Genomic DNA, 23,934 nt, shown 5'->3' with positions numbered 1-23,934 from the left:
GAGATTAAGTCTGAGTTTAAAAGCCAGGAAGGGACTTTAGAGATCATCTGTTATACCTGTCTTATGCTGTTCTTTGGGGCACAAGAGTCAAAGCACTACTTGTAGTTGTTGTATATATTTGAACTTCTACCGCATATGTTCTTTGAGGTGGGTAAATGGTGTATGTGGGGGAAGAAAATTGCATACTTTTTATCTAAACCAACCTCATTTTGTAGGTGACAGACCTGAGGCCAGAGCTTTAGATTTTACTCATGGGCTATATATTTCTTTATTCTAGGTGAAATCAGCATTTTTGATAGTAATACATAAAATGATCAAGAGTTCAAATGTCATCTTTGTAGCTTCCTCACAGCATGTTCTTAGGCAAGTTGCTGAACTCTCAGTCTCAGAATAAAAGGGAATTATTATATCTTTAAGATTGTTTTCATTGTCTTAGAATTTAAAATATATCTGAGAAGTTGATCTGGATTGACCATGTCAGCATTAAAAATCATTCCATAATTATTGCTTTTTTAATGGAGTATGTGTCATCTAAATATTGAAGCCCCCTCTCCCCTCAAACCAACCGTGACCTCCAAAAAAAAAACTAGAAAATAAAGCAAACATTTTTATTATCAAAGGGGACAATACAGAAGTCCTATTTCCTTTACTTTGGCATTGATGAGGGTCTTCATGGACTGATATATCATCTTTGGAGGTTTTTCTTTTACCTTCTCACCCACTCCAGCTATTACATAACCCCTAGTAACATTCAGGAACTGTAAAATATAAGAAACAAAGACCTTTAGAATTAAAGTACAAGAGCAAATAACAGCATTGAAAGAGTTAAACCATACGAACTGGAATCTGACCTCAGTGGTCCTTTTGATCTTAAAGATGTGACCTCACAGAGTGCTGGAGGAGTGATTATGAGAATACTTTCTTCTAGGGTATTTCAACAGGGATTGCCTTACCAATTAATTTTTGTTAGTCACCTGTTCCCAGAATTTTTCTTAGAATCTCAAAGCAATTAAGTATGGAGAAATAAAATTTGAGCCTAAATAAAGAATTTTTCTTCAGTGCCTTAATCATATTTCAAGTTACTGGGTTTATTTGTTTTGTTTTGTTTTGGTTAGGTTTATCATTGTTTGCTATTAGGAAATAGGTTTCATATAAGTTGATCCTACATTATTCTGTGATCTTGCATTTTATCTTGTTACTCTATTAAATAAATATAAATTACCTTTTTGGTAAATTACATTTTAAACTTAACTATTTCTATGTTTTTCTTAGGTCTTAAAGAAAGTGCAGAAGAAATGGTCAAAAACAAATTGGAGGGAAAGGATAAACTGACCCCTTGGGAACAATTTCTAGAGAAGAAAAAAGAAAAGAAAAGACTGAAAAAGAAACAGAAGGTATCAAACATGACCAAATATTTATTGAACAGCCATGCATGAGAATGATGCTTAGCAGCCATTATCTCATAAGGTAGCAACTCTCTGAGGTGGGTTTTACTACCATTGCAGTTTTAAGAAAAAGAAAAGGGAATAGCCAGTAGGTTATGTGTTTTCAACAAGGCTACATAATGTTGTATAAAGTCTAGTAAGAACCCAAAGCCACTTTAACCCACAGCCACTGTGCTCTAATATTTTCCATTTACATGCTACCTAAATAAAATACAAAGTTTAATTGATATGGAGATGTAAAACAGTTTGCTTCTCTTCTGTTTTTGAGGAATAGGTGCATATAGACTTTTTAACTTTTAAAAGTGTACTGTATTATTTCCTAGACCCTTGAAATTATGATATATAAATGCCCTGTGAAAATGTCATTGATGAGGCAAAGTCTAGAACAAGCCATTAGACATACAAATCTCTTTGAAAGATAGAAAAAGGATATTTTTTTCTGAATGATATACAAAACTATGAGGAGATTTTTATTATGTGGAACATCAGTTAAGAAAATGGACAAGAAATTATTGCATATAGTTTATCCAATTTCAATTTTTCTACATTCTACAATTTTTCTACAAGAATAAATAGCACTTTCAAATAAGGAAAATTTCTTCCTATCTTTATAAAAGTTAAATAATCTCTTTTTAATGAAAGTATAATTCCTCTTAATGTTTATATAAGATCAGTGTGTAGTTAAATGGACATTTTATTTTTTAATATATTTTATTGATTATGTTATTACAGTTACCGCATTCCCCTTTTCATTTCCCTCCACCCTGCACATCCTCTCCCACCTACATTCTCTCCCTTTAGTTCATGTCCATGTGTCATAAGTTCTTCAGCTTCTACATTTCCCATACTATTCTTGCCCTCCCCCTGTCTATTTTCTCCCTACCATCTATTCTACTTATTCTCTGTACCTTTTCCCCCCTCTCTCCTCCTCTCACTCCCCTGTTGCTAACCCTCCATGTGATCTCCATTTCTGTGATTCTATTCCTGTTCTAGTTGTTTGGTTAGTTTGTTTTTGTTTTAGGTGTAGTTAATAATTGTCAGTTTGCTGTCATTTTACTGTTCATATATGTTATCTTCTTTTTCTTAGATAAATCCCTTTAACATTTCATATAATAAGGCCTTGGTTATAATGTACTCCTTTAACTTGACCTTATCTGAGAACCACCTTACCTGCCCTTCCATTCTAAATGAAAGCTTTGCTGGATAGAACAATCTTGGATGTAGGTCCTTGCCTTTCATGACTGGGAATATTTCTTTCTAGCCCCTTCTTGTCTGCAAGGTCTCTCCTGAGAAATCAGCTGACAGTCTGATGGGAACTCCTTTGTAGGTGACTGTCTCCTTATCTCTTGCTGCTTCTAGGATTCTCTCCTTCATTTTAATCTTAGGTAATGTAATTATGATGTGCCTTGGTGTGTTCCTCCTTGGGTCCAACTTCTTTGGGACTCTCTGAGCTTCCTGGACTTCCTGGAAGTCTATTTCCTTTGCCAGATTGGGGAAGTTCTCCTTTATTATTTGTTCAAATAACGTTTCCACTTGCTGCGCTTCCTCTTCCCCTTTTGGTACCCCTATAATTCAGCTGTTGGAACATTTAAAGATGTCCTGGAGGTTCCCAAGCCTCTCCTCATTTTTTTTTGAATTCTTGTTTCTTCATTCTTTTCTGTTTGGTTATTTCTTCCTTCTGGTCCACTCCATTGATTCTGAGTCCCAGTTTTCTTCCCATCCCTATTGGTTCCATTCGTTTTCCTTCATTTCACTTAGCATGGCCTTCATTTTTTCATCTAATTTGTGACCAAATTCAACCAATTCTATGAGCATCCTGATCACCAGTGCTTTGAACTGTGCATCTAATAGGTTGGCTATCTCCTCATCGCTTGAAAGTATTTGCTGTGGTGCTTTGATCTGTTCTTTTGTTTGGGCCATTTTTTTCTGTCTTGTAGCACCTGTTGTGTATGAGGGGTGGAGCCTTAGGTGTTCACCAGGGTGGGGCAACCCAGTTATCTGGGTTGTGACACTGTATGTAGGGGCCGGGTCCGAGAGGGAACAAAGGTGCTTGCTCTGCTCTCTGTTGGATTTCAGTACCTTCCGCCACTTCCTCCAAGCAAACTGGGCCTTTCTGGTGCTAATTCCCTTGTGGGTGGGCTGTGCACATTCTAGGACCCCGTGGGTCTCTCCAATGAACTCTCCTGTGAGTCTGGGAGTCTCTCCCTATGCCTCAACCCCCACAGGTGTTTTCAATCAGTGCCCCGAGGCTCTACTTCCCAGCACGGGGACCCACATTCATGTACAGGCATGAATGTGGGACTGCCCATCACCAGCTGCCTTGCTCACAGTGCCTCCCTTCACAATCGCTGCCTTGCTGGGTCTGTCTGTTGCCACCCTGTGTCCGGGATCTGCCAGCCACTGCCTGTGCATCCAGGGTCCACCTGCTGTAGTCTTGTGCGCCCAGGATGCCTCACATACCCAATGCCACTGATTTTTGTGCCTTGACCCCTCTCCACCCAGCTGCCTAACTCTGCTCTTCCTACTGGTCTGGATGAAAGTGTCCATTTTAACTCCTTGGTTGTCCAACTTCCATACATTCCAATTTTCTGTCATTTCTGGTTGTTGTTTAGTTTCTGAATTGTTGTCCTTAATTTGGTTGTCCGAGGAGGCACAGTGTGTCTACCTACGCCTCCATCTTGGCCAGAAGTCCATATAGACTTCTTTACCTGAGGATATACCTAGAAAAGTATTTCATATTAATAAAATTTTCTATACATTTTTTATTTTCAATCACAGTTTTCACTTTTCAATATTATATATTATCCTTTTACATCTTATTAAGTCCATTTATTAAGGATATTTTTTCTGATAATATGCTGTGCATAAAAATCTGATTTGACTCTCATTGTAACATATTTTGCACAATTAGAGTTTTTAGTAATGGTAGCAGAGACCACTTACAGTTTTTACCTTGAAAATACCCTTATCTTGTCACCAGAATGTAGCATTCTGACAGTAAAGTCATTTTCTTAAGATGGTATCACTAATCACAACTTGAAGAATCTTAAATGATTACTTCTCATTCATCTCTGATGTTTTATAGTTGTAAAAATTTAAGTGATTTGCCTGAGGATACATAGCTTGTTAATGGCCAAGCCAAGACCAGAGTCCAGCTCTCACTCCAGTGTTCTTTCTACGGTACTGTGTTGTCTCTGTAATATGTAAGCTTATGCTTTTGGTACAGTTGTGACTGTTAGTGCTAGTAAAGGTAAGAGAGTAGCAAAATTGAATGATGCAATAGGGTGATTTTTGTACTCTAAGTGTAGTCAGTGTTTCTGGAAATGGATAGTAAAATGAAGAAATGGGGTAAGACCCCTGGCCACATTGATATGCTACCTCTCTTCTTCCCTAGAACTTCCTTTAAAACTAAGTAGTGAAATATTTTTAAATGGGATAATTTCAGAAGTTGTTAAGCAATCAGTTTATTGGAAGACTTACAAGTAGGTCTTGATGGGGTCAGTATAGTAGTCACTTGTTTCTGAGACCTTTAGCAACCATTTAATTTTATTTATATAAAATAAATTATACCCTTGATTTTCATTTGTTAGGCACTTTCCCTTTATTAGACTAAGACTGGACTCATTTTATCAATAACATTAAAAATACATTTGTTGAGTGCCTAGTTTATTCTAGACTTCACGGACTTGGATTTCAGCAGATCCCTTCCAATACCACAGATTCTCCATATAGACAAGAGTTTCAAGAATTTTCTTCAAATTATAAATATTTTTCGCCCTAGCTGGCATAGCTCAGTGGATTGAGCGCGGGCTGCGAACCAGTGTCACAGGTTCGATTCCCAGCCAGGGCACATGCCTGGGTTGCAGGCCATAACTCCCAGCAACCACACATTGATGTTTCTATCTATCTATCTATCTATCTATCTGTCTCCTTCCCTTCCCTCTAAAAATAAACAAATAAAATCTTTAATAATTAAATAAGTAAATAAATAAATATTTTTCCCCTTTTCCTTTCTGTGACTTCAGTTTTGATATTCAAAATGATTACTGAAGAAATGAATGAATGTTTACGCAAGATAGTTGATAATAGTTATAGTTTAGGTCTAAAAAAACAGTTAAAGAAATATGAATAGATACAAAGTTTATAATCTTTGTTAGAAATATATTACTGCTGAATCTATTATAATTTTTCATTAAAAATTTCTTAAAAGTTCTGTTGTTAAAAGGATATAATATCAAAAGGAAGCCCTGGCTGGTGTGGCTCAGTAGATTGAGCACCAGCCTGTGAACCAAAGGGTTGCTTGTTCAATTCCCAGTCAAGGCACATGCCTGGGTTGCAGGCCACGTCCCCAGTAAGGGATGCATGAGGGGCAACAACACATTGATGTGTCTTTCTCTCTTCTTCCCTTCTCTAAAAATAAATAAATAAAATATCTTAAAAAATGAATATTCTTTAGGGCTTGGTGGGTCTTCTTCAGCATGCAGGATAATGTTTAGCAATATTCATCCTAAATGTTTTTTTTACAATGATTCTTGTTTTAGATTCCTTGAGATAAGCTTAGTATGGTTAGTCTAATCTTATTTCACATATGTTCTATTTATTTTTATATACCTGAATTTTTCATTAAACATGCTAACTTAATAGATAGTCTGTTCAAATTTGATTAGGAAAATTTTAACTGATTTGCTTATAAATAGCCCAAGAGTTTTCAGAAGTAGATTATGGCTAAAACAAGATACATTTTGAAATTTGGGTGATGAGAATGAACAGGGGGTTCATTATGCTCTCCTTACTGCTTATACATATGCTTGAATTTTCATAATAAATAATCATTATTTTTAATTAACCAGCAAGTAAACTATTTTTAAAATAATGTAAAGGGTAACCCACAATGCACTACTTCATATTATTTATAGCACTGTTATTTCTCACTTTTCTGAGAATTAAGGCCACCTCTCTTCACTTAGTAGTCATCTAAAAGTATTTTCCTCCTTTGAATGTATCACTTTATTTTTGTCTCTCCTAGCAGTTCCTATCTTGAATTATTACTGATATATATGTCTGTGTCTTAACTTCCTTTAATCGTAAAATTTTTGAAAACAGAAACCATGTATCTGATAACATACATTTCTCCCCAACATGCTACATAGTTTCCTGTGTTTAAGTATTCCATAATACTGGGTTGGCCAAAAAGATTGTTTTTTTCTGTAAGATGGCTCTAGACAGAGGTGTCAAACTCATTTTCACCAGGGGCCAAATCAGCCTGGAGGTTGCCTTCAAAGAGCCGTATGTTAATTTTAGGACTGTATAAATGTAACTACTCCTTAACTGTTAAGCAAGAGCAAGGCGCTGCTGCTGGGAATACAAGGTGCTGGGCAGGATAAAACAAGGTGGAGGGCCAGATTCAGCCCACGGGCCTTGTGTATGCCACCTGTGTTCTAGTAGCACTTATTTGTCTTTAACTTCATTTGAAACAATTTTGTTAGATTGTATTGTGACAGCTGTCGGTCATATCAGCATGCATTAAAAAAATAGAATTGGTGAATATTTGTGTAGCCATTTTCATACTGAAGAAAATATGCAACATTTTTGGCATATTATGCTTTATTATTTTGAGAAAGGCAAATATACACTGAAACACAGGAAAAGATTTGTGCAGTGTATGGAGAAGGTGCTGTGACCGATCGAATGTGTCAAAAATGGTTTACGAAGTTTCGTACTGGAGATTTCTCACTGGATGATGTTCCACAGTCGGGTAGACCAGTGGAAGTTGATAGAGATCAAATCAAGACATTAATTGAGAACAATCGACATTATACCATGCGGGAGATAGCCAACAAATTCAAAATATCCAAATCAATAAAGTTATTGGTGAAAATGAAAAATGTCTTTTAAATTTTACGGACAAAACTGAATAGACTTTTTGTCCACCCTGATATATGTTGGACAAACAAAAGAATGACTCAGATGGGAATTATTTTATAAACTGATCCTTTTTTTTAAAGTAGTTTAATTTTAGATTGAACTATATGATTTAAAAGAAATCATTTTATCTTCATATATATTTATATATACACACACACCTCTGTGTGTGTGTGTGTGTGTGTGTGTGTGTGATGGTTCTTGTAATAAACTATATGTATTTTATACATATATTTATATTGAACTATATGATTTAAAAGAAACATTATCTTCCTTCATGTGTGTGTGGGTGTGTGTATGCATGTGATGGTTCTTGTAATAAACTGTGTATTTTATATTCAACCTTAAGGCTCTTGCTGAAGAGGCCAGTGAAGATGAACTTCCCTCTGATGTTGATTTGAACGACCCATACTTTGCTGAAGAAGTTAAAAAGATAGGTAAGCAAGCACACATTTGTTTTTTTCCGTTGGAATGTAAAGAAAAAGGGTAACATGTATAGAAACAATATGTTACTCATACTTTTAGAATTCCTAGAATTTGTATACCTCCCTTAGTGCCTTATAAGCAGGTCTGTCCTATGGGTTATAACCATTGACCAGATTAGGAAGCATCAGCCTGCCCCTTGTATATACAAGGAGTAATTTCATTGTGGGAGGCTTTTGGTAACATGATTAATTTTAGCAGTTTATTGGGTATTCCTTTCTGGGAAATATCCTTATAGCAGATTGACTATAAAAGGCTGAAAGAAAAAGGAATATTTATCTTCTTGTGTGCTTTCACTGCTTTATAACATATTCACTCTAGGTCTCTCTTTGCAAAAGCTATGAAGAATTGAAGTGTGAAATATGTTATGTGGATATGTTTATAAATTTAAAATACATGGTGTTGTATAAGAGCTATTCTGCTCAAGTATACAAAAGTATCTGTGTTTTATATTCTTTTTGTGTTTATCCTGCTTCATTATACCTGAAAATCTTCCTCCCATTTTTCCTTGAATTCCTGAACTATCTGGTATTTGATTTTCTATATCTACAGAGTCTTGTTTCCAGTACAAATGCACCACTCAGTTCTTTCCTGAATGCTTTTATTTTTACCTTTTTGGTGTGTAGAAATGTGTGCGGTAAGGTTCAGCCTATACTTGAACAAGCCAGTGCAGAGACCACTGTAAGCATTTTTCATTTGTTCTCATGCGTTTTGCTTTGCCCTGATTTGAATACCACACACATGAACCCCAAAGGCTTGCTCCTGGCACAACTCCAAGCTGGCATTGTAAAGAAAAGGATTTTATGAAGTTTCCTTGCTTCTTGTCCCTTGTGGCTAGTGGGCCAGAATAGTTCTGAACAGGAAAGTCAAATTGCTCAAAATTATTTCCTGGTTGTTATAGCTTTTTAGCACTGACATTTTATTGATGAAAAGGAGATCAAGATGAATAAAGTCTATTATAGGATGTGAGATTCTTAGGAATTGGAAAGGGAAATGGAAACTTAGCATGTTCTGCTTTTTATCATACCTGAGCGGTCATTTCTAGAAGATGATGGATTTTAGTCTTACCCTCTGATTTCAGGAAACCAAGTTTATTATATGGAGAAATGCAAAGCATTACAGTTTCCTTGTTCTCATTCCAAAGTGCTTCATTTGGCATGTGAAATCTGGTCAGATTGCAGAACTCAGGACAGGATTCAAAGAGTAAGTTAAATAGTTTGATGACTTGGGATAGCTTATTTCTTGGAATCAGTGCATTTCAATTGTGAATACACTTTTTCTAAAGTTAGTATCAGAAGTTCCAAGGAAAAGTATAGATAAAATTTGCTTGCTTTCAGTAGACTTTTGATTTTAGAATTCTGCATAGGAGTAATTATATGTGGGCTTAAGATGTTTTTTTAAAGCAAAAAGAATAACAGAAAGGCTTAGAATTTTTTAATATTCTAAGCCTAAAATACCTAAAATACCTAAAAAATGGTATATTACCATGTTTGTTTATTCATTCTATCAATAAATATTTTTGAGTGCCTGGTATGTGCTAGACACTCTGTTAGGCTAGAGATATAGCAGTAGTAATACAAACAAGGTTTTGTCCATAAGGAGTCTGTAGTTTTAGCGAAAACCATGGACTAAACAGGTAAACGAGTACGAATATTATGAGAATATGGTCAGTGTTTTAAAGGAAATGAATATGGTAATATAGAGGTTATAGTGGGGAGGAAGAAGGAGAGTAGCTTACTTTACATAGTATTGACAAAGAAGGCTTCTTTGAGGTGGTGACATTAAAGCTGAGACCTGTGGAATTAGAAGGAATCAGGCAGAAAGACCTGGGGGAAGAGCATTGCAAATGAGAGAAAAGTGGGTAAAAAGCTATGAGGTGAGAAAGAACTTGTGTTGGAAAAACTGAGAGACACTAATAGGCTGGAGCATGGACAGAGAGGGAATTTGGTATGAGGCCATGCTGGGATGCAGGACTGACCCTGCAGGGCCTTGCTGTCAGGGCAGCACCTTTGGATGTTATTCTTCTGACAGTGGAAAGTCACTGAAGGGTCTCCAAGCAAGTATGTGACATGGTCTGGCATATGCTGTAACATTGTTCTGCTTCCCATGGAGAGAACAGATTGAAGGAAGGCATTGATGAGAACTGGGAGAACAGGATTTTGCAGAGATCTAGACAAGGCGATGGCTGGTTTAGATGGCATGCCAATAACTGGAAGGAGAAAACTGAGTGACATATGTTTTGGAGGTAGGCTTGCTGATTTATTTGGATAAGGAAGAAATTTAGTGTAATTCTTATATTTTTGGTTAGAGTCTCTGGAAGAATACTCTTCCATTTACTGAAATAGGAAGGAATTTAGGAACAAAGGTTTTGGGTGGAAAGTAGTAAGGTCAGTAGGTTCATTTTGAATGTAATTGCTTGAGATATCAATTAGATATCTAAATGGAGGTATTTAGTCTCGAAGATATGCTGAGAAGCCAAAGTATAAATGTAGATTACAAATCAATAAAATAGCATTTCAAACCATGGGACTAGAGGCAGAAAGCATTGGTTAAAGAGGAGAATTGAGAATTGGGCTCATAAGGTACTACTTGGAAGGTAGAGGAGAGCTTAAGAGACTGAGAAAGAGCAGCATTAATTTTGGAAGAGTATATAGTTCAAATCCCATTGTTGAGCACAGAGATATTTTAAGCCAGATGGACTTGGGTATGTTTATGACACCTTTGCCCTAGGCAATCCCATAAAAGTGAATTTACACTCTTCAAAATACGGAAGAACTGAGTACATTGATTTATGCCAGTCCTGGTGTTTGTCTTGGGTTAAGGGCCTGTTTGAATACTAGAAATCTTTTCTAATTTTTCCTTCTCTTTTTTTCCTGTCACTATAAACTTGCTATAATTTTTCTATTTTTTCTAAATTGCAAACTTGACATGAAGTGAAGTTACAAAAATGTAATGTATTTCTAGAATAAAATAAAAGTTCTTGTTTTCTTTTAGAAATGAAATACTGGAAAATATTGCTTATTGTCTTAATTGCATAAACTCTTTAATAAGATTTTGTTTTTTGACAAAAAACAAAAGGAGTGAAATAAAATGTATCACATGTAAATATATCTCATTAAAATGTATCCTTTGTTTTGATAACTTTGTATATTTGATAAACCACCTTGAAAATTTAATAATATGCTACACATATTTGGTTCATTCAATCAGTATATTGAGTGCTTACCATGTTCTGCTCATATACTGTTGTACAGTTTGCAAGTGCTTTTATATTCATTCCGTCCTCTAATCCAAACTTTAGCCCACTTTATAGATGAGTAAACTGAAGCCCAAAAACATAGTTGAATTTTGCAAGGGCCAGATGGTAGAACCTGAATCCCAATGGGCTCTCTTTACTTTTTGTAATTTTACAAGTACATTCTATGGATCAAAGCCAGAGCCAGTACCCATATATATAAGAGCTAGACAGGAGGAATTCCTGGACCTCCAAGGCAAAGCCAGAGTGCCCCAGCCCAGAGGAAGATTAACAGACTACATCTGATTATGAGCAAGTGATCTTGAATATAGGAATTTGCTGCAAAAAGAGTGAATTTCCGGGGGGGTTACTGCTCCTGTCTGGTCAGTACTGAGACCATGTGTGCCCTCCAATGAATTCTCTTACCTGCTCTCTCACAAGAAGTGCTTAACTAAACCCTCTGGAGGAAAGCTTTTATGGGAACAGTTCTGTGGCATTACAAGTAATGAAAAATGGAATTTCTCTTACATATAGTGATTTTACAGACACCTTTTGCAACACAGCTTTTTCCTAGCTATACTTTGTGACATTTTCTGCTTAAAGGAATAGTAGCCTCAATAAAGAATTTTTTTAACTGTAAAACTCGAACATTTCCAGTCTCTGTTAGTATTTAACTTACTAGAACCAATCCATATGTACTTTTTGCAGTCCTAAGAGGTGTGATTTCTTACTTGCCAAATGATTTACTGAAAAAATAAAGATGACATTTCAGAATAAGACTTATTTCCACAATACTTGTCATTTAAGTTAGGTCTGAAAACCTTACCAAGAGGGGAAAATGCTTTTTAAAAATACAAATTAAAATGTGCCCTCTTAATATGATCTTGTTAACAGTGCAGAAAGGATCTCCACACATTATTTTATTTCTTGGCTAAACAGTTCAAGTCTAGCACACAGTAAATTCTTTGAAAGCAAAGAAATTTTCATCACGCTAAAATTGGATATCATTTTTAACCCTGACCATCTTGGAGCTTCTTTTTTTCCTCCCTTGCTTCAGTCTTTCTTTCAAGTTTATTTTATGACTTTTCACCAGGTTATTATAAAATCCGGAACAGTTCATTGTGGGCTCTTTGAAATTATTTCCCACAGCTGTGTGTAAAGATCTTTATCTCCTTTATGTATTAATCATGTACAGCCTGATTTCTTTTTTCCCTGCCACAGAATGATCTTCCATATTTGTCACTTGTCCATTCACTTCAAAAGGAGCTCTTACCTTGAGAGCATAGGAGCAGAGATAAACTTAGGGTGTAAGAGTCAGACCCAGAGAAAATGAGACCTTGATGATACTTATATATGTAAATATATACACATATTTAAAACAGAGAAAAAGGTATAATCTTAAAGTGGATATGTCATCCTCTGAAAAACATTTGAAAGAGAAGCAATAAAGATTTTCATTCTAGGGAGAAGGGCTGCATACAATAGTATTTCTTCTTGGAAATGCCTCCATCACATGAATGGTGAACCTGGCAGCACTTTCATGCTGACGTGCTCTCTCAGCTGGACCTGGCTGCTCAAGTACAGCAGGGACTTCATGTGTACGGAGCAGTTTTTAAAGCCTCTCTTGACTTTGGGTTTTGTTTTTCCTATTATCCCCCATTGGTTGTAGTTATTCAACCATCAGTATATGTTCTGTGAATTTTGCTTTGTTACTTCACATAAAAATGCATTTTAAATGGAAAGGTTGTTATAGGGAGAATGTTTGATAGCGGAGAAATGTAGTATGGTGGTAGCCTAAGCCTCAGTACTTGGGTTCCAGTTATGGTTCTTTCACTTGGTAAACTTTAGACAAATTATTTAACCTCTCTATGCTTTAGTTTTCTCATCCACAGGATGAGGATTAGAATAAATAGTAGAATCTATCTCATATCATTGTTACAAGGACTAAATTAGTTAATAAATGTAAAGACACTAGAACATACTATCTTTACTATGCCTGCCATAGTAAATGCTATGTAAACATTAATCATTATTCAGAGTCCATTGGTTTCTTTGCACTGGAAAAACAGAGCATGGCTTATTCAAAGAAGACAGTGTCCAGCAGTTCAGAGAAGGTTGGCATTGTGTATTAATGCTCTATAGTTACACAACGTGGCTTTGTAGACTCTGAACCTTCTTACTCTTTAGACTAATCTTTTATATGTTAGCACCCTGAAACCACTTCTTTTGAACTCCTCTGGCTCCAACAGGCATGAAATAGGAAGGAAAAAAATGAGGCATCAGTATGATCACCAGGGAATCCAGGGCATCTTATGTAGTCAGAATATCATAATAATATCAAGCACTTTATAGCACCATTAACTAAGTACTTCACATTTACTAATTTATGTAGTCCTCACAAAAACACCTGTGAGGTAGGTGCTGTTGTTATAATCTGCATTTTACAGATAAGGACACAGCACAAACTGCCACAGGTAGAATGTGGTAAAGCCAGAATTTAAACACAGGCCAACTGCTTCAGAGTCAAGTGCCCTTAATTGCTGCACATTACTGCCTCTCATTTAGGACAAAAACATCTCAGCTAACACCTTGTGGTCTCCACAAATCCTAGGGTCCCTAAAAATACAAGCAGTTTTCAATCCAGAGCCAATTTTGGCATAAGTGATTGTGCCTCATAATGCAGTAGGAGGTTAACCAAAGATCAGATTTGTCTGTAGAGAAGGAGAAAGGGTTTTGTTAAACTATTACTTACAGGTAATTACTATCAAGTTGTTATTTTAAACATGCCTTTTTTTATTTTGCAGATGAGTTTGATATGCTGAGTTTTAAGCATTTATTTGTTAAAATTGTTGTGTTTTTTTTTTTTCATTATGATTTCTTCAGTTGTTCTCATGCTAAGAAAATATGATTCTTCTATTCAAGATTAGGTAGTTTTCCCCTATGTTTTCTCATAAGGTTTTTTTCTTTAATGATTAACTCTTTAATCTATTGCATTTTATTTGCCTGTACATCATGAAATAAGACAATAACTTGATTTTTTTTTTCAGAACAAAACAAATTGCCCTCCACTAGTTATTGAATAACCCCTTCTTTTTTCAGTAATATATGATACTACATTTTATTATTATATACTAAGCTATACTGTACTGTTTTTCCCATTATACAGTATTTTTTGCTTATTTTCACTTTGTAGTACACTTTAGTACACCATATCAATAGTATATCAAATCTGTCTTGTTAATCTTTGTAAAGATTTCCTTGAATGAAATTTTACTTGGAGTTTTATTAAGTGTATATTAAATTCTCTATCATGAATGGATATAGAATTTTATCAAATGCTATTCTGTATATTGAAATGATCTTACAGATTTTCTTTCTTAGTTGATAATATGCATTACTTTCAAAAGAAATTGCTTTTTTATAATAATTCAGTCACCCCATCCAGATGTGTTGTATTATTCCGTTCACACCTATAGTCATCTCTCAGTAATAATTTTTTTACTTTCTCTAGTTTTTATACATTTATTGATAAGATTATTCCTTTATATCTTGCATTTTTGTTCCTGGGGTAAACTTATTGTTGCTGATAGTCTTGTAATTTTTAACTCTCCTTTGTTTCTTGTGCCAGGTATAAAAGAAACGAAAAAATCAATGAAATCTGTAAAAGGTAGCACATCTCCAGAGGAAGAAGCTGAAATAGAAAAACAGAAGGTAAAATGATTATTGTTACATACTTACTTGATCACTGAGATGTAATTTAAATGAAGTTATTCACATGAGTTTCCAGTGTCCCTCCCTAATAAAAAAATAACTGATTTTAGCAATAAAGTTTATAAAATATAAAACATATAATAAATATTTTAGCAGCATAGTATTGAAATACCACTTTTTTACTAAATATGTATTCAGTCAGTAAAATTTACCTAAAACCCAAGGCATGTCCTTTGGTGATAAAGAGGAAAATATCTCATTATTATAGACTTATTATAACTGAGACAGAAATACTACGATGATTAAAACCTAAATAATTTTGCCATAAGCTTTAATTTAATCTGAGTTTTCCCTATAAAGAAACTTTGCTCTTATGGCTTGTCAAATGCTAATTTCACTCTTTTTATTATTGTAAAAATCATAAGTTTAATGTACAAAAATAAAGTCTTTATTGGAAATGCAGTGAACCTTATCTTCAGTGACTCCAAAGATCCATGCCACGGAGCATTATGCGTTTTTGCTTAGGCAGGAATTGGAGCCAGCAACATCTGTATGACTGACTTTCATACCACTATCTGGGAGTGGTCCTGACTATTCACATAAATTCTTCATCTTAATGGATCTTTTCTCCATTTATTGCATATACAGTAATACTCATAGAGTTAAGAGGCACAAAGATAATATCATTGGTGGAAAATGTCTTGAAAAAGAAAGCCAATGGCACATGCCAGTGATGTAAGTAAAAGGAAATTAAAGCAGGCTTAAGTAATAATATTGGAAGATTCACAAAAGTCTGGCATCACACTAGTATTTTCTGTAGTATTTTCCCTACGATACATGGTTGTTTCCTTGGTTCTTCAGGGTTCACATTTAATCCTATCTCACATTGGTAGAAAATCCCTATTTAGTGGAAAAGACAATATATTATATTTCAGAAGCAAATATTAAGATCCCTTCATAGCAGTGCATCAGTATTGAAACAATAAAGGCAATGGCAAAAGAAAAAATAAATTTCTTGTTAAAATACTTGTTTAAAAAGTAGTTTGGCGCTGGATGATGTGGCTCAGTGGATTGAGTGCTAGCCTGTGAACCAAACGGTCACCAGTTCTATTCCCAGTCAGGGCACATGCCTGGGTTGCAGGCCAGGTCCCCAGTCTGGGGTGTGCAAGAGGCAACCACACATTGATATTTCTCTCCCTCTGTTTCTCCTTCCCTTCCCTAAAAAAAAAAAAAAAGTACATAGAATCTTCTAAAAAAGTAGTTTGTAGCACAAAATATTAGATTAGCTATATTTAACATCATTACTTAAAAAACCAAAGTGAAAAGAAAATTTTATTTGAGTGATGGAATTTCATTTGTATAGAATACTAACCAATTATACTAAGTGGAATGTAGTCTGCTTTTAAAATGCAAATTTTCTCCCCTCTTCTGCTCTCAGTATGTTGCTTCTAAAGATTTTTACTTATTGCTATACAAAGATCTCTGTGTTTCTTTTTTGTTTTGTTTTGTTTTGTTTTGTTTAATTTTAAAGTATATTTTATTGATTAAGACTTTCGGCCAAGATGGAGATGTAGGCAGGCACACTGTGGCTCCTTGTACAACCAAATTAAGGACAACAAAAATTTAGAAACAAACAAAAAACCCAACCAGAACTGCCAGAAAATTGAACTGTACTGAAGTCTGACAACCAGGGAGTTAGAAACATTCATCCAGTCTGGTAGGAGGGGTGGAGTTAGGCAACTGGGCAGAGTTGGGCACCTATGGAGGGGGATCATAGCGGGGGGGGGGGGGGATTGGTGGCTTGCGGACCGCGGCACCCAAGGTAGCAGCTGACAGACCCCGAGTTTGGGGTGGCAACAAGCAGACCCAGTGAGGCACTCAGGGTAGCTGGCTGACCGGGCGGTCCCACATTCTCGTGCAGACAAACCAGGCAAAGCTGGGGAGCGAGACAGACTACGTTATGCAACCCAGGGCTCCAGCATGGGCAAATAAAGCTTTAAAACACTGATTGAAAACACCTGTGGGGTTTGAAGCACAAGGAGACTCCCAGCCTCACAGGAGAGTTCATTGGAGAGATCCACAGGGTCCTAGAACATACACAAGCCCACCCAAATGGGAATCAGCACCAGACGGGCCCAATTTGCTTATGGGAAGCCTCAGAAGAGACTGAAATCCGATAGAGAGCAGAGCAAGCGCCATTGTTCCCTGTCAGACCCCTCCCCCACAAACAGCATCACAACCCAGCAACTGGGTTGCCCCACCCTGGTGAACACCTAAGGCTCCACCCCTCATACACAACAGGTGCTACAAGACAAAAATAAAATTGGCCCAAACAAAAGAACAGATCAAAGCACCACAGCAAATACTTTCAAGCGATGAGGAGATAGCCAACCTATTAGATGCACAGTTCAAAGCGCTGGTGATCAGGATGCTCATAGAATTGGTTGAATTTGGTCACAAATTAGATGAAAAAATGAAGGCCATGCTAAGTGAAATGAAGGAAAACGAATGGAACCAATAGTGACGGGAAGAAAACTGGGACTCAGAATCAATGGAGTGGACCAGAAGGAAGAAATAACCAAACAGAAAAGAATGAAGAAACAAGAATTCAAAAAAAAATGAGGAGAGGCTTAGGAACCTCCAGGACATCTTTAAATGTTCTAACATCTGAATTATAGGGGTACCAAAAGGGGAAGAGGAAGCGCAGCAAGTGGAAACGTTATTTGAACAAATAATAAAGGAGAACTTCCCCAATCTGGCAAAGGAAATAGACTTCCAGGAAGTCCAGGAAGCTCAGAGAGTCCCAAAGAAGTTGGACCCAAGGAGGAACACACCAAGGCACATCATAATTACATTACCTAAGATTAAAATGAAGGAGAGAATCCTAGAAGCAGCAAGAGATAAGGAGACAGTCACCTACAAAGGAGTTCCCATCAGACTGTCAGCTGATTTCTCAGGAGAGACCTTGCAGACAAGAAGGGGCTAGAAAGAAATATTCCCAGTCATGAAAGGCAAGGACCTACATCCAAGATTGCTCTATCCAGCAAAGCTTTCATTTAGAATGATTTAGAATGGAAGGGCAGATAAAGTGCTTCTCAGATAAGGTCAAGTTAAAGGAGTACATTATCACCAAGCCCTATTATATGAAATGTTAAAGGGACTTATCTAAGAAAAAGAAGATAACATATATGAACAGTAAAATGAGCAAACTCACAGTTAATAACAATCACATCTAAAGCAAAAGCAAACTAAGCAAACAACTAGAACAGGAACAGAACCACAGAAATGGAGATCACATGGAGGGTTAGCAACAGGGAAGTGGGAGGAGGAGGGGGGGGGAAGGTACAGAAAATAAGTAGCATAGATGGTAAGTAGAAAATAGACCGGGAGAGGGTAAGAATAGTATGGGAAATGTAGAAGCTAAAGAACTTATGACACATGGACATGAACTAAAGGAGGGGAATGTGGGTGGGAGAGGATGTGCAGGGTAGAGGGAAATGGGGTAACTGTAATAGCATAATCAATAAAAATTTTTTTAAAGTACATTTTATTGATTATGTTATTACAGTTGTCCCATGGTTTCTTTTCCCATTATCCCACACCTCCCTGTACCCCTCTCCCCACCAGCATTCCCCCACCCCCTAGTTCATGTCCGTAGGTAGTACATATAAGTTCTTTGGCTTCTTCATTTCCTATATTATTCTGAACCTCCCTCTATTTTCTACTTACCAATTATGCTTATTCCCTGGACCTTTTTCCCCATTCTCTCCCTTCCCCCTCCCCACTGATAACCCTCCATATGATCTCCACTTATGTGGTTCTCTTCCTGTTCTAGTTGTTGGCTTAGTTTGTTTTTATTTTTGTTTTTTAGGTTTATTTGTTGATAGTTGTGACTTTGTTGTCATTTTACTGTTTGTAGTTTTGATCTTCTTTTTCTTAGATAAGTCCCTTTACCATTTCATATAATAAGGGCTTGATGATGATGAACTCCTTGAACTTGACCTTATCTGGGAAGCACTTTATCTGCCCTTCTATTCTAAATGATAACTTTGCTGGATAGAGTAATGTTGGATTTAGGTCCTTGCCTTTCATTACTTTGAATACTTCTTTCCAGCCCGTTCTCACCTGCAAGGTGTCTTTTGAGAGATCAGCTGCGAGTCTTATGGGAACTCCTTTGTAGGAAAATCTCTGTTTTTCTCTTGCTGCTTTTAAGATTCTCTCCTTATCTTTAATCCTGGTCAATTTAATTATGATGTGCCTTGGTGTGTTTCTCCTTGGGTCCCTCTTCTTTGGGTCTCTGAACTCCCTGGACTTCCTGGGAGTCTATTTCCTTTGCCAGACTGGGGAAGTTCTCCTTCATTATGTTTTCAAATAAATTTTCTGTTTCTAGCTCTTCCTCTTCTCCTTCAGGCACCCTTACAATTTGGATGTTGGAATGTTTAAAGTTGTCCCATAGATTCTGAATCCTCTCATCATTTTTTTGAATTATTGTTTCTTCATTCTGTTCTGGTTGAACGTTTATTTCTTCTTCCTGCTCCAAATTGTTGATTTGATTCCCGGTTTCCTTCCCTTCACTGTTGGTTCCCTGTGTATTTTTCTTTATTTCAATTTTCATAGCCTTCACTGTTTCCTCTAGTTTGCTACCATACTCAATCATTTCTGTGAACAGCCCATTTACCATTGTTTTGAACTCTACATCTGTAGGTTGTCTATCTCCTCATTGCTTAGTTCTTTTTCAGATTTTTTTATCTTTTCTTTTCATCTGGGCCATATTTTTTGCCTCGGTGCACCTGTTATATTGTAAGGGACAGAGCTTTAGGGTTTCACCAGGGCAAGGTGACCCACTTCACTGCATTGTGACTGTATGTGGGGGAGGGGTCAAAGTGGGAACAGGGCTGCTTGCTTAGCTCTCGCCCGAGTTTAGTCACTTCCCCCACTTCCCACAAGCAGATTGGACCCTTCTGGTGCTGATTTTGTGGTCGGTGGATATGTGTACATTATAGGACCCCATGGGTTTCTCTAACGAACTCTCCTGTGAGACTGGGAGTTTCTCCCCCAGCCGCAACCCCCACAGATTTTTATAGCCAGAGGCTTTGAGGTTTTAGTCTCCTGTGCAGGGACCCTGGGTTGCACAGTCTGTCTTGCTCCCCAGTTGTTCCACCTGGCTTATCTGCACATGAATATTCAACCAGCCACTGCCAGCTTCTCCCTCTCTTTCCCAGTCCATCTCCTTACCATTCATCCTGCCCCAGTCTGCCCCAGCTGCCCCTTTCCACCCCTCCTACTGAGCTGGATGAATGTTTCTTCTTCAACTCCTTGGTTGTTGGACTTCCATACAGTTCGATTTTTTGGCAGTTTGGGTTGTTTTTTTTTGTTTGTTTTTAAATTTGTTGTTGGCCTTCTTCAGGTTGTACGAGGAAGCAAAGCGTATCTACCTACACCTCCATCTTGGCCAGAAGTTCTCTGGGTTTCTGTATGAGTTTCAGTAATCCACAGTCAGACTATGGATGACACATGTTGTCCTGGATCTCTGGTGGCTGAGTTCTCTTTCCTAGAGGAGATTTCTGTGCCCTATATTCCTGTTTGGGGTTAAAAAACACAGCATTGTATATTTGAATTTCTTTTTTCTCATTATAGGCTGAAATGGCTTTGCTCATGATGGATGAGGACGAAGAGAGCAAGAAACACTTCAATTACAACAAGATTGTAGAACACCAGAATCTGAGCAAAAAGAAGAAAAAACAGCTTATGAAAAAGAAGGAATTATTAGAAGATGACTTTGAGGTAACCAGGGACAGAAGTCTTTCTTTAGTCTCTTAAAGCTGGTGTTGAATCTAGACTCAGGTCTGGAGATAAAAATTAAGTATAGGCAAAGTTAGCCATGAGTCTCAGGAAGAGCTATGGAGCCAGAGATACCATCTTTTAGTCCTACACAGCCAGTTCATTCCCAGGTGGATCGAATCATTGTTTCTTTGGTTGAGCACCAGGTGAAGTAGCTGGCTTGGTAGCCATGTTGCACCAAAATAGGTAGCTTTCAATGTTAGAATCATTGTAAGCTATCTATGCAGTGCGAAGCTCCCTTGGGAAGGTTAGGCATAATTAATTGCATATTAATTATGCAATTGATGAACCCCAATGAGGGGTTCATGTCATATTGAATCATAGTCTCACTGTGTACAGTGGCCAGCACTGTAAGCTATGCTTTTTTAATTGGTATATTTTTTGGTTTCCATTGCTCCCTCTTTTCTAATGATCACTTAGTCCCCATGCATGAGTTTGAGCCCTGTGCAGAAAACCTACAAACAGCTGCCAGGAACTACTTAATAATGCCTTCCAGCCATTAACATGGAAGAATAGACCCTGAAGAACATGGAGAAATTTTGAATTTGTTCAGAGAATGGAGAGGAACATAACAGATAATTTCTAAGTAGCATATAGAGGGATATATATAATATACATATATATATATATCACTATAGTCCTCTTTTGAGGACATTGTCATTGCATGATAAGAACAGTGTTTTCTTCATGTCATGGTCTTAAGAGTAGGCCTTTGAACTCCATTGAAGATCTGTGGGAAAACAGTTTTCTATTGAAGCTATGCAAAATGCTCACATTTATGTAATCAGCAACTCACTGACTTTTCAATCACAGTTTCAATAGTTTATTAGTTTCAGTATATAGCATAGTGGTTAAACATTTATATAATTTACAAAGTGATTCTTTCCCCCACACCCAGCCAATAACCACTGACTGACTTAAAATTTTGTCACATTTCTGGTTCTTTTTTAGTTTACTAATTTAATTTGTTTTGATTTTCCTTTTGGACTTACAGGTAAATGTTAAGGATTCACGGTTTCAGGCAATGTATACTTCCCACTTGTTCAATTTGGATCCTTCAGATCCTAATTTCAAGAAAACAAAAGCTATGGAAAAAATCCTTGAGGAGAAAGCCCGGCAGAGAGAACAAAAAGAACAAGAACTTATTCAGGCAATAAAGAAAAAGGAGAGTGAAATTCAGAAGGAATCACGAAAGAGTTCCATTGATCCTGCCTTGTCAATGTTGATTAAATCGGTAAAAAACAAAACAGAGCAGTTTCAAGCAAGAAAAAAACAAAAAATCAAATAGCTCTATGTTGTTTCTTTTAAGATTGAGAATGTGATATCTCTAAAGTTTACAGAAGTGGTAGAAAGAGTATTGGGAACAGAGCTACCTTTCAGGAATATGAATAATGTCTTATTCTGACCATTGAAAATTTCTCTCATATATAACAGGTAGACTTAATTGTGATGACAGATTTGTGCTTTATAGGATTTATAAAGTTTTTATATTTCATGAAATTTAGTTCATACTAGAAGATTAAGGTATAGCCTCTTTCAAAGACTTTACAATTCTATGTAAAAAGAGAACAATAAAAATAAGTAGAACAGATAAAAAAGTGCTGAATTAACTTTTTTAGCCGTAATGGATGGAAGCGATCATTCACTTTCTTTCTTGTTTCATCATGTTTATTATAGTTTGTTTTTGAAATTAACTGGTAAATAAAAGTTCAGAATATTTTTATTATTTTGTATAGCAGTGATTTATTTCATTGTATGCACCTCAAATAAACTACTCCCTGGAAAGATATCTGAATAACTTTCTTCCGTAAGAGAATAATTCCATGAAGATGCCAAGTCCAGGTTTGCATTGCTCTTAATTATATTTGAAGTGTCCATGAGCTCTGCAATGATTTTTTCACTTGCAGTAACAAAATTCTTTCATCTAACCTTCAGATTTTTGGAATGCTTGGGGGGTGAATATGCTGCTATGGAGTTTAAGGAATCTTAATTCTTTTTAAACTTAAAACATATTCAAGGCCTTGATACTCCTGATCTCACCTAGTCCAGGTTTTATAAACTGTTCACTGTCCACTTAGGAAGAACATTAGGTTCGCCATATAAATAAATGGAAATAGAAACCAAAATGTTCACTTCGAACAAATGATAAATATGGTAGCTTCTGAATGACATGCAGAGTTCGGCCAGCTTTGTGGTTAGTTTTTTGATACAAAAATTTAAGTTTTTCAATGTATTTTTTTTTTCAAGAATAAAAGTATGTAAAACAGTGATCAGGATGATAAGGTATATATATAGACTCCTGAAGAGGAAGGGCACAAAAGGACATTTAAATTACCTATTATAACAGAGAAGAAAATGTATAGTATTGTGCAGGGAATTGTTTTTCTTTGTTTTTAACCATAAACCACTGACATTATTAGGTAATTTAGTCCCAAAAATGCATTGTTCCTGTTAATCAATTTGAATCTATTCATCATTGAAAGATCATGAATCTTAATATGTTTGTGAATATAGTATATAGAGTTATATAATTATCTATATTTCATATATACAAAGGGAAATACTTGTTTCTTCTAAACTGTATGATTTTAGTGTAGGGATTATAGTTTGATTTCCAGGTTCCTGGGAAACTTAGCCCTTTGGTTTTTGATTGATTTGGTTTGAATTTTTGTTTTTGAGCCTTTTGTTTTTAGTCACTGTATTTAATTGTAAATCTCATTTTATTAGGCACATAATTGAACAAGTAAATTGAGGATATAAGTTATACAGAGCCCTGGCTTCTTTTCTCAGAGGGTTGATATTTTTTAGGTAGAAAGAAAATAAGAATAGCATTATTAGGTACTGCATTAAATAAACATTCTACATCAAGAATGTAGACTATCAGTAAATAATCACTGGTAGTAAAACTCAGGATAAAATGGCCACTGTTAAAAATTCAGCAAACAATTTGAGGGTAGTTTGGATGATTCTTAAGGTCACATTTAGATTTTTGTTGCTATTGTTGTTAGAGGACCTTGGAGAAAGGTCAGCATTATAGCATCCAGAGTCATGAGTGACTCAAGACCAGTGAAGCTGTCATGTGTCAGACTTTCATCATCAGTCTTGGGGACTAGCTTGGTCCCCACTGTCATTGCTATTTCCTGTCTCCAAGGGAGATACTTGAGAGACATAGCAGCACAGTAAGGACTGCACTCATGCCATAGTCTCTAACTATTAGGCCAACATTAGATGACATCTTGGCCTTTTTCGCTCATTAGAATCATTTGGTGGAATTTTTAAAATTTCAGTGGCCAATCT

The 23,934-nt window shown here is 36.3% G+C and overlaps 1 protein-coding gene across 1 annotated transcript in view; it reads left to right on the top strand.

Moving 5' to 3' along the window:
• The window catches only part of ESF1 (ESF1 nucleolar pre-rRNA processing protein homolog), a 67,896-nt gene extending 45,536 nt beyond the window's left edge, over positions 1-22,360 (top strand). The window contains exons 10-14 of the mRNA XM_045833678.1: positions 1,273-1,394; positions 7,717-7,804; positions 14,714-14,796; positions 20,434-20,580; positions 21,632-22,360. Of these exons, the coding sequence (XP_045689634.1) occupies positions 1,273-1,394; positions 7,717-7,804; positions 14,714-14,796; positions 20,434-20,580; positions 21,632-21,925 (734 nt within the window). The 3' untranslated portion in view covers positions 21,926-22,360. The remainder of the gene's footprint in view (positions 1-1,272; positions 1,395-7,716; positions 7,805-14,713; positions 14,797-20,433; positions 20,581-21,631) is intronic.
• The last annotated feature ends 1,574 nt before the right edge of the window (positions 22,361-23,934 follow it).

This window comes from Phyllostomus hastatus, unplaced genomic scaffold, assembly GCF_019186645.2.
Source record: "Phyllostomus hastatus isolate PE091 unplaced genomic scaffold, TTU_PhHast_1.1 phas_contig_17, whole genome shotgun sequence".
Classification (NCBI taxonomy): domain Eukaryota; kingdom Metazoa; phylum Chordata; class Mammalia; order Chiroptera; family Phyllostomidae; genus Phyllostomus; species Phyllostomus hastatus.
The sequence above is the reverse complement of the archived record's forward strand: the minus strand, read 5'-3'. Positions and strand labels throughout refer to the sequence as shown.